General features: G+C 32.9%; 1 protein-coding gene across 1 annotated transcript in view; it reads right to left on the reverse strand.

Annotated features, from left to right (window-relative positions):
- Positions 1-10,427, reverse strand: part of SYCP2 (synaptonemal complex protein 2) — a 59,722-nt gene extending 49,295 nt beyond the window's left edge. The window contains 9 exon segments of the mRNA XM_067708627.1: positions 76-218; positions 1,027-1,061; positions 1,334-1,419; positions 3,356-3,441; positions 5,610-5,634; positions 5,878-5,976; positions 6,770-6,898; positions 8,194-8,337; positions 9,242-10,427. Coding sequence (XP_067564728.1) covers positions 76-218; positions 1,027-1,061; positions 1,334-1,419; positions 3,356-3,441; positions 5,610-5,634; positions 5,878-5,976; positions 6,770-6,898; positions 8,194-8,337; positions 9,242-9,265 — 771 coding nt within the window. The 5' untranslated portion in view covers positions 9,266-10,427.
- Positions 10,428-12,282: the final 1,855 nt, after the last annotated feature.

Genomic DNA, 12,282 nt, shown 5'->3' on the forward strand with positions numbered 1-12,282 from the left:
TTAAAAAAGAGAGAGCTTTTAAAAAACACAGTAATTTTAAAAAACTTGTTAATTTGTTATTTTTACACTACTTACTGTTTCAAATTCAGAGACTTTAATTCCTTTAAATGCATTAGCAATAAAATCCATTGAAAACCACTGACATGCCAGTTCTTCTCTTTGTTCTTCTGGGGTCATTCTACATAAAGCTTCTACGATAGCCACTTGTAAGTCATAATCTTTAAAAAAAAAAAAAAATTAATGTATTATTTGAAATTATGAAAATTAAAGTTTATAAAAGTCAATACATTTCATAAGTTGTTAGAACAAGCAAGAGTAATAAGGAACGTAGTGTAGTTTACTCATCTTTTGCCATTTTCTTCATAGAGATTAGAAACATCTCATCATTACAGGCGTGAATATAGCCCAAATAACAAAATAAGTTTACTAATAGAAGAAAGGAGTAAAAGAATATTTTTAAGGATATTTAAAAGAAACTCCTAAATGTTCAAAGATTCCTCCATTCCATAATTAGAGTTGTGAATTGCAAAATAACTCATAGAAAAGTCTATAAATCACAGGTAATCTTTGTTTTCCTTTTGCATATCATGATATTTACAGTTATTTTAAAGTACTTTAAACCAGTGGTTTGTTCTATATGTAAATCACTACATCAAAATTTTCTCATATGAAACTTAGGAAAGAAAATTTGAGCTCTTTTAATAAAAACATTGTTTACAAACAAATCTATCAATCCCAAGAATATTAAACCTCCTAATTTCATAAAATACATTTAAGAAATTTCTTCACAAAAGGAATCCAAATCTACTTGAAAATTAAGTTATTATTCAAAAAACCTACCACTAGGCACAAATTATATTTGACAACTCCTGTTATCATACTTAATTTTTTAGTTTAGTTTAGAATTCCCTCGCATAATTTCACTACATTACAATGTTAATATTATTTTGACTAATTAGATATTATAGTCTATTAATAAATTTGGAGTAATTTCAAATATGAACATTTTGAAAAAAACAGACTTACCTCCAGCATCTAAAATCCTTTCTCCCATACTACTCCTGTGAATCAAAACAACAGGTTATATACTAGACAAGTATCAATTAACTAGAAAGCTCATATGTTTGGGGGAAAAAAACTTCACCAAAATTTACAATTGATTAGTATCACAGACTTTGGCAGAAAACATATATATAAATTATATTAGAAACCTACAAGAGTTTATCAGTTTTAATTCTTAATGCAACTCATGGTTGCCTTATTTGCCTTATAAAACATCCTTTAAATTCTTGGCTTGAACCACTAATTAAAGAAACATAGTACAAGTTATTACATGAGAATTAACATTTCTTGGTTAGAGAGTATTTTCCTGGCATCTTCAGGCATTTTGTCCAGCATAGCATTCATTTTTTTTAGAGCCTAGAAAAGAAAAATACATAATCCATTAACTTTATATATTCAGTGAAACATTAAGTACTTAGAGATATATTATAGGTATATAAACTTAGAAGCCTATTTTTTCTTAATCACAGCATTTTATGCAGGGAAAGAAGGGTGGAGCAAAGAATATAAAGCATAAAATAATGAATATAAGAAAACATAAAACACAGGATATCAAAAATAGAATATACCATGATTCCTGTACTTAAAGCAGTTATACTCTTTGCAGTATGACATATGTTTATTATTACTCTAAGAACTAAAGAAGCAAAAAATATTACCCTATTAATATTTGTTCTTATGACTACGCACATGTACACATATATATATACTAATACAGGTTATTTTTAGCATTTAAATACTTAGGAACTACTAATACCTACATGGTATAGTTTATTTTCATATGAGCTATATATGTATACATAAACCCACATGCTTATGAATTTTCAATACATATTTAGGTAATACTGGGTTGGCCAAAAGGTGTGTCTGGCGTTTTTTTCCCATAAGATGGCTCTAGTAGCACTTAGTTGTCTTTAACTTCATTTGGAACAATTTTGTTAGATTGTATTGTGACAGCTGTCATATCAGCGTGCATTTAAAAAGAACTTACCAAAATTAGTGAATTTTTGTGTAGCCATTTTAATATTGAAGATGGAAGAAAAAAGCAACATTTTTGGCATATTATGCTTTACTATTTCAAGAAAGGTAAACACGCAACTGAAATGCAAAAAAAGATTTGTGCAGTGTATGGAGAAGGTGTTGTGACTGATGAAACATGTCAAAAGTGGTTTGCGAAGTTTCATGCTGGAGATTTCTCCCTGGATGATGCTCCATGGTCGGGTAGACCAGTTTAAGTTGACAGCAATCAAATCAAGACATTAACTGAGAACAATCAACGTTTTACCACGCAGGAGATAGCTGACATACTCAAAATATACAAATCAAGCGTTGAAAATCATTTGCACCAGCTTGGTTATGTTAATCGCTTTGAGGTTTGTGTTCCACATAAGTTAAGCGAAGAAAACCTTCTTGACCCTATTTCCACATGCAGTTCTCTACTGAAACATAACTGAAACGTTCCGTTTTTAAAACAAATTGTGATGGGCGATGGAAAGCGGATACTGTACAATAATGTGGAACGGAAGAGACACTGGGGCAAGAGAAATGAACCACCATCAACCACACCAAAGGCCGGTCTTCATCCAAAGAAGGTGATGTTGCATATATGGTGGGATTGGAAGGGAGTCCTCTATTATGAGCTTCTTCCGGAAAACCAAACGATTAATTCCAACAAGTACTGCTCCCAATTAGACCAACTGAAAACGACACTCGACCAAAAGTGTCCAGAATTAGTCAACAGAAAACGCATAATCTTCCATCAGGATAACACAAGACCGCATGTTTCTTTGATGACCGGGCAAAAACTCTTACAGCTTGGCTGGGAAGTTCTGATTCATCCGCCATATTCATCAGATATAGCATCTTCGGATTTCCATTTATTTCAGTCTTTACAAAATTCTCTTAATGGAAAAAATGTCAATTCCCTGGAAGACTGTAAAAGATACCTAGAACAGTTCTTTGCTCATAAAGGTAAAAAATTTGGGAAGATGGAATTATCAAATTGCCTGAAAAATGGCAGAAGGTAGTGGAACAAAACAGTGAATATGTTGTTCAATAAAGTTCTTGGTGAAAAATGTAAAATGTGTCTTTTTTTTTTTAACTTAAAAACCAAAGGAACTTTTTGGCCAACCCAATATATTTCATCGTGTCAGACAATGAATTAAGACAACAGAGACACAGTACATGATAATTTAGTGCCAAGATAAAATAATTATTCAATCTGATAAATTGCTACCAAATTGTCTTCACCTTCTCTTTAAGTTTTCAAAGAAAATCTAAAAAATGACTTTACCTCCTGCTGAATACAAATATTCACTCTTGAGTCAATAACCAGGGCACAAATTCGAGGTATGAAACTTTCCACTACTTGCCTTCTACCTGAATAAAAGTAAATTATTGACAAATGTGTATTTTAAACTCTTTTCAATGACAATCTTGTATGTGTTAATGGAAATCAGACATACTAATTCAGTTCAGACGAAGGCCCATGGACTGGCCTGGGCACCAGGAAGCTTGAAATTCAGTCCTGGTTCTGCCATTAACTAGCTATGTAACTTCGAAAAAACACCGTTCAAACAGATGTGACTGATTTTAACTCTGGCAAAGGAATAACCCCAGATCCAGCTTCTCCTTTGAGGCACTTAAAGCAGTATTACTTTTTTGGATAAATAAATACAGTCCAAAACTGGAAACGTCTAATTTGAGGTTTTTATGAAACTGGCCTCAGTAATTTATAGTCATACCTCCAAAATTCCATAATGGCCATTAACACTTCCGGACTTCATGAAGATCTAAATATCTTGTCCTATTTCTAAAATTTGACACTATCCTCTCAAAAGACAAGCTTTATTAATACTAAGTATATTAAGAGGAATTTGCTTCATGCTAATTCATGATGCAGAGTTCTAAAATAAGTTTAAATAATGCAACGCTGCAACAGAAAATGCACTTTACAAAGTGACTATGTTAAAAGAAAAAAAAATCACTGAATCACTTGAAAAGATAAAGTGATTTACTTAAAAAAAACAGTTGGATCACTTCATAATCACTGGTGCTTTAGGACTGTTTTCTCGCTTGCAAACTTAAGAATTTAGACTAAATTGTTATGTTAATTGCAAAGAAACCAATGAAAAGGTAGCATTAACTACTACTGAAATAAATAGCAATTGATATTTTTAAATGTTTTGGGAGCAATTAGCTGTTCCTTTATTTATAAACAATTCACCGGCCCCAATTACCAATCCTAGGTAATTCTTCCTCAACCAACACAGAGATAAAATAACTTGAGTTTATTGTTTGACATAAGGCACTGCCAAGCACAAGTGAAATGATGAGTTGTAACATGTTCTATAGTCTCCGTGTACTACTGAAAATTTTGTTTCATTAGATCAAGGACAAACTATGGCCCACAAACCAAATCCAACTCACTGTCCCTTTTTGTATGGCTGTATTCATCAGCAGGTACTCTGTGGAAATATGTGAATCTATCATGATTTACTGAACCAGCAGTCTCAGGTGAATTTCATTCATTCTTATGAACTTAGCCATCATTAGCCACCACTAAATGAATGGCTTTGGTAATTAGCTTGGGCTGCAGAGTTGATAGTGTTTCTTAATGAATTCAACACCAAAGTCCAAGGCAAAATTAGTGCGTATATGAGAAACTTATACTTCAGTAAAGTTATTTCAATGAAACAAAGGTCATCTGAATCACAAGTAATGTCCAGCTGCTTTATACATCTCCTAGGCTGTCAAAAGCTGAGACAAGAAATGACATCTCCATTTCCAACAACAAATTTATAGGGGATATATTTTTTCCAAGATCCAACTACAGATCCAGCAGCGTTTCTGGACGTTGATGTAGGTGCAAAGGAAATTTCCCTATTTCAAAATTCATTTTAACTCTGCAACTGAGGAGCTTCCACCTAACCTTCAACTGGAAGTGATTAATCTGCAATGCAATGGCATTCTAAAAAGCAAATATTAAGAAAAAAGTCTAATATAATTCTATAAATGCTTTCCAAGTGATGAATATGCTCAATTAAAAATCATGCTCATGAACTGATATCAGTATTTGGCATTATCTGCATGAAAAGACGTTTTCTAATGTAATATACACAAAATTTCACTGCAGATAAGCATGAACAAATAAATACTTGCAATTAATTTTTATAACAGCAAACACTAACTCTGAACCTTAAGAGAAACGTCATCTTCTCAAAAAAGAGTGCTATTCTCCTCATTAGTAGACCTGTATTACAAAAACACTGTACTCAATTATGTTATATTTTGAGTTGCATCAAAAAAAATTTGTGGAAATTTGTTTTCTTTCTTGTTAAATAAGTACCTACATAATAACATCAATTTTTTTCTTGGCCCACAAAGCCTAAAATATTTACTATCTGACCCTTTACAGAAAAAATTTGTCGATCCCTGAATTAGGTAATGAATTCCTAATATTAGGACAATACTACAAGAATTGCAACATTATACCAAAACTCTAACAGCAAATTATTGTTCCAGTAGAAATAAAATGTTTATTATACCTTCATCATCCATGTCATGTATGACCTGAAAGTGAAGAATATTTAAAACTTACTATCTTATATTATAAACCATTACAAATAGTATTAAAATAAGAGGTTACATATGAACTCACCACATAATTATTTAACTTTTATGTATTAACTAATTAATCAGCATAAATGCACTAACCAATCTGTTAGTGACTTTTAGTCTCAGGGCATATAGAACACAAATTGTTTTTAAATAAACACATGCTTTATAACATCAGTGAATCAATATGATTGTTACCATCAAAAGCTCAAATAAGTCTTCTATCATAACGGCTTCATCTTTTGAATTTCCTTGACTCAGAATAATCTCCTTGGATTTTTCAAACCAGGTAACCATGTAGAAAAAGAAATGTAAATACATTAGTTACTTTGAATTCAATTTTAATAATTTTAAGAATGTACTCATACAAACAGTAAACCTAAGAATAAAGAAACATTAAAAATTAAAATTCCAGTATTGTACTAAATAAGTTTATGCTCTTAAACACCATCATTGTTTTTGCTTTTTAGTAACTCACTATATGTTCCCATTTTTTAGATGGGAATGGATGAAGTTAATCCAATTCCAAGTAGAAAATCTTTACTTCCCCCCCTTCAAATTCTTAGTTCATGTACATTCATATTCATAGGTAAAGAATTATCATTACACATTAGATTATTGTGGCATTTTTACTATTTGAAATATTTTGGTATTATTTTATTTTTATTAACTCAGACATTTGAGTACACACTATGTCTTAGGCACTGTTCTTGGTGCTGGGTATACAACAATGAACAAAACAGACAAAAATCAATATCCTACATTCTAAAATGGGAAATAGATAATAATAAACGATATAAAAAGAAAAGTAAATTAAGTTAGATAGTGATTAAGATGAGCTAAAGAGAAAATAAAGCAAGTAAAGGTCTTAGGGAGTCTTGTGACCTTAAATTCACACAACTATCAAGGACCCTGTATACAGTTCCCTTGTGATCTTTATTTTTCTAACATATATCACAGGTTATAAAAATATTTTATCTGTTTTATATACAGTTCTCAAATTTATTTTCCAACACTTTGAACCATTTAATTAGAAAACACACCTTTAATCATATTTCCCTCAAAGAAATGTTACATATTCTATACTCATCTTTTGTACTAGTCCTTGTTTTATCATAGTTAGAAGTCCGGCTTTCCCCAATATACTGATATTTTTGCCACATCTTCCAAAAGAAACCAAAATGGTTGAAACAGTTTGGATATCCTTTTTATTCAGCTCCTGAAATGCAAATTATACATTTAAACATCTGTAAATACAAAATAGAATGGAATTGGCATTGTGCTAGGAGCGTTGTAATCCTCACAAATCCTGAGTGTTAGTCATTATCATAATCATAATCTCCATATTGCAAAGGACAAAAGTGTGGTTTAAAAAAGGCAACCGGGCTTCCCTGGTGGCACAGTGATTGAGAGTCCGCCTGCCGATGCAGGGGACACGGGTTCGTGCCCCGGTCCGGGAAGATCCCACATGCTGCGGAGGGGCTGGGCCCGTGAGCCATGGCCGCTGAGCCTGAGCGTCCGGAGCCTGTGCTCCGCAATGGGAGAGGCCACAACAGTTAGAGGCCCGCGTATCGCAAAAACAAAACAAAACAAAACAAAACAAAACAAAAAAAAGGCAACCTGCTTACAAGCACTCAGCCAGTGAATGACAAACACAGTACAAAATTGCAGACATGTATAAACTCAAGAAACTTTAGACTTATGATGCAATGAATCAGTTACCTTCCATTCTAAAAAGCTTTATGTATTTAACTAAGGGATACAAGACTTTTTTTTTTTTTTTTTTTTGCGGTACGCGGGCCTCTCACTGTTGTGGCCTCTTCCGTTGCGGAGCACAGGCTACGGACGCGCAGGCTCAGCGGCCATGGCTCACAGTCCTAGCCGCTCGGCAGCATGTGGGATCCTCCCGGACCAGGGCACGAATCCGTGTCCCCTGCATCGGCAGGCGGACTCTCAACCACTGCGCCACCAAGGAAGCCCGATACAAGAAATTTTTACTCACTCTTCTAGATTCGAAACAAACATCAAATTCTGGTGGAGACTGTCAATAATCACTTTTTTCTCACATATAAAAATACTTTATACATGACAAATCAAGTACAAGGTTTTTGATGATTTTTATTTGTTTTTGTTTGTTTTATTTTGTGTAAGCACCAAGCACTGTCCACACAACATGAAGAATATGCTGATAGGCTTTTAAAAAATAGTTCAAGTTGTTTAAACTTCAAACAGGTAAGCTATTTTTCCCCGTTTAGATAACAGTTAATAATGGTAACACTATGTAAACACACATTTTTTATATATTATTTAGAAAACAACAGTCCAACATGTTATTTGGGACTCCTCAAACAAACACACACAAAAAGCAAGTGGTGAAACAAGCATTTATTTAGATAGTTATAAGTGAGCTTGCCAAAGCCTTTTTATTCATTCCTTCCAACGGAGTATCTCTTCCTAAAAAGTAGAGTGGTATCTAATAACTGTAATGCTCATTCAACAAAAATGAAAATTTACCCTGCACATAAGGTCATCCAACTTGTGGAAAAACTGTTTGCTGCATTTAATCTTCACATCTTCACAAATATCAATTTGTAAAAGTGTTTTCAAAGGTTTGAAATCATTTTTTCTTAAAGCATTATCAATGCATTTTTCCAACTGCTGAAATATAGAAAATGGCAAATATATTGAATCAAAACCCAAATAGTCACCTTATGAAATCAAGTAATTTAAGAATTGTTTTCACATTTGAAAATTCTCAAAAGAGCTTATATAATATCAATTCATTTATTTAAAAAAACTGTCCACTATTAAATTCAGAGTAACAATTAGAGATTAAGTGTTTTGATAATAATAAGCTCTATACAAGAAACATATATTTTACTAATTTTACACTTCATATTTCTTATTGGAAAGTCATCATTATGCTAAACTCAACAAAAACCTGTTAATGAAGGAAATAAAAATCAACTTTATAGTAACTAATACTTAATACCATGGATAAAACCCTAACATATCTATCAACTTCTTCATGAAGTTTAAATAGTTAAAAAAAAAAATGCATAAAGACAGCTAAGAGCACTTTTTTAGGAACTATACCAACCAATATAACTTAAGCATTACATACACATATAATTTATTATTTATTATATTTATAAGCTTTATAAAATCTGCCATCCCTGCTATTAAAGTACACCACCATTAATAAGGAATTTTCATACATTAATATGATTCTCCTAAATGCAAGTATCTCACAATTTTAAGCCTTGATATAAAAGTATCCAGCCATAAATGATACATAGATCAGTGTATGATTCATTTCTATGTAAGAGGTATATATAAATCATCTTTAGTACTTTATATTCTTAATAAAGCTTTTGGAAACAAATCTATTGAAAAAATAAAAGGATAACATTTTTATTTCAATTATTTGACTCTTGACCATTTCATAAAAACAAGTAAGCTTTGTCTTTCCTAAAACGATGGCATTTAATACCTATAAATAAACAAAAAGTGATTTTAGGAATTAAAATAAAAGACTTCCTTTTGGTCTAGGACTACATACCTGGAGATTTGGTCTTATTGGCATTTTGACTTAATTTTAAAACAGGTGGACAAAACAAACACCTACAAAAGAAAGCATATACTTTCTGAATCTTACAATCTATTTTATATGTTTACAGTTTTAAAGTCTTAACACACATAAATAAGCATTACTGCTTATACCAAAGGCAATAAATGTTGTTTCTTCAAGTTCCTCACTGCTTATGAAATTACTCATTTGAATCTGTCCATAGAAGTTTCTGGACGAAAGCCTGAAGATCATTTATTCAAGCTTTCCCTTTTCATAAATGACTTAAATAAATGTCAAAGTCCTGCCAAAAGGTCACAAAACTAGTCACTGAAAGAATATAAATGTGAACCTCCCTCATCAGAGATTCCAACTTTGGGAACAAGAAGAAAAATAATCTTGAATTAATGCCTAAATGAAATTTAAGCTAGTAATACAATATTTAAGAAGGGAAGTATATGCAAGTATACTGCCAAAGAACAGGATATGTAAGAATATACAAATATGCAATGAAAGGAGGAAAAGATAACCTAAACACATTTTTCCCTTTAAAAGAGAATGGAAACAGGAAACAGCAGGGTTACATTAAGCACCATCTTAACAAAAGCATCTAACATTTGCAAATGCAATTTGGAGGTTTGGAGGTTAGTCCTATAAAGGAAAAGAAATAAAACAATCTTTTCTAGACATCATAACTAGAACAATTTTAAAATAATCTGTACTATGAAGAGCTTTGTAATAGAACCTCAGGAAATTCAACATAGAGGGGAAATTAATTACTTAATCCAGGAGGAATACAGGACTGTGTATCTTGAAGGCAACAAGAGGCACTAGTCAGTCTACTTTCTTGCAGACTTGCCAGTAGAGATATTTAAGTGCCAGTGAGGACATACATAAGAGGCATACAAAAGGGATGAGCAAAAAAATATCCTGCATTTCCAAAGATTAACTCCAGGGGGAAAAATCTGATCCACAGAGAAACACTGATTCCACATACATAGGGAGCCAAGTATAACGATGCTTCGGCAGCATCATTCTGAGTGAGAAAATTCAAAAGTACTTAGATGGGAGCTACGAATGGGAGGGAGGGTAAAGAATGAATAAATAAAATGTGGCATATGCTAATCAATTTTGTAAAGATAACAGTTAGATAAAATGAACCAGAATTTTAGATATTTGCAGCCAAACAGTTTTAGTGATTAAAAAGCATGTTGCCAGATGATAAATACAGCATAATGCCACTTATATGCAAAAAGAAACTTTGTATTATTTATGATTATACCTCTAGGTACACATAAGTATACACATATTTGTGTGCATGCGTGCACCTGTGTGTGTAGAGTGACATTCACCTACACCACTCAGGACACTCTATCTGTCAGCTTATTGGGGAGGAAGAGTAGAGAGTTGCACAGAACCATAATCAGCTATTTGGCAACGGGAAACTTCAGTTTTATTTGTAATTTATACTTACTTAACTTTTTAAAAGTAAATTCATACTAAAATGCAGGTAGGTGGGGTCCAAAACTTGGGATCAGTAAAATGTGGGTTTGGGTTATTGTGAGGGAAATGAAATCACAAGGCCAGCCTCTGCAATTAAGCAGCTACAGTCCAGCTGCTCCATCCAAATCTATCCACGACTTAGCTGTGGTTTTGCCCCATCTGGTTATGGTTGTCTGCTCTAGCTTAAATATTAAATGGGTGACTCTAGGTCTGTGGCTAGCTGGGGATTCCAGTATACCAGCAATGATTCCAAGATCTCTAAATAGTTGGTAGTTGTTTTATCATTTTGCCTGGGAAACTGGGAATGCAGGGACCCACCAGTTTGCTTTCCCAATTCCCAACAAGGGGTGTACCTATTTTCTGCTTGGCTTCAATCTTTCTCTCTTTCTCCCCAGGCCATCACAGAAGATGGAAATTTAGCCTGTATTAACTCAATTATGGAGGTAAGAAATAAGTACTGAAGGTCAGCAACCAACAGGGGGATTAATGAGGAAACATAAGAGGAACAAGGTAGGCTAGAGAACCCTGAGCATCCACCACTGCCACTACACAATAGGCCTGAAAGCTGCAGGAGGGAACATTCCTTGGAATAAAAAGACAAAGTTGAGGATATCACAGGATCACAAAGGAACAAAATGTATAGAATAAAAAGTTGAGATATGAAGAAGAGATTCACACATTCCACTACCTATTCAATGAGAAATCCAGAAAAAATTTTAAATAAAAAAGAGCAGTGGGATGGCAACAACTGAATAATAGCCAAGAACTTTCCCAAATAAATATAAACATCCACAAGTTGAAAAAGTCCATGGAATTCCAGGATAAATAAGAAAAAGTACATCTAGACATACTGTGAGAACATTTCTGAGTAAGAATACAAGACAAAATCTTAAGTCACCACAGCAAAAACAAAACTCAAATGCATGCAAAAGAATAAACATAATAGATTCTCTGTTCTCACAATGCAATAAATTTAGAAATCAGCCACAAGATAGCTTCAAACTTCCTATATATTTGGAAATTTAAACACATACATGTGAATAGTCCATGGGATACAGAAAGATAGAAATGACAAAACATTTAAGTGACTAAGAAAATGTGAACATATAAAATCCTATAGGATACAACCAAATCAGCAGTTAAAGTACAATTCATAGACTTGGATGAATTAATTAAAAGGTGAGAAACAGAACTAGCCAAAAGAAAGAGACCCACAGGACCTCCAAATGGTAGTTACTAGACAAATACTTCAAAATAACTGAGTATTGTGTACATAATGATTATAATACAAGACTGAGAATTGTGGCAGAGAACTGGAAACTGGGGTGGGCAGTAAGGAAGGCCACAGAAAGTCTGAAAGAAGATCAAATAATCCTAAAAACAAAAATAGTCAATAACAAGATTATTAAGAAAAAATAAAATGGATGGTTTTAATAGCAGATTAGACACAGATGAAGTAAAAGAGAAATGGAAGTGGTATCAGAAGATAATATCTGGAACGAAGCAGAGACAAAAATATGGGTGGGTATCAG

The sequence above is a fragment of the Pseudorca crassidens genome, chromosome 15 (assembly GCF_039906515.1).
Source record: "Pseudorca crassidens isolate mPseCra1 chromosome 15, mPseCra1.hap1, whole genome shotgun sequence".
NCBI lineage: Eukaryota > Metazoa > Chordata > Mammalia > Artiodactyla > Delphinidae > Pseudorca > Pseudorca crassidens.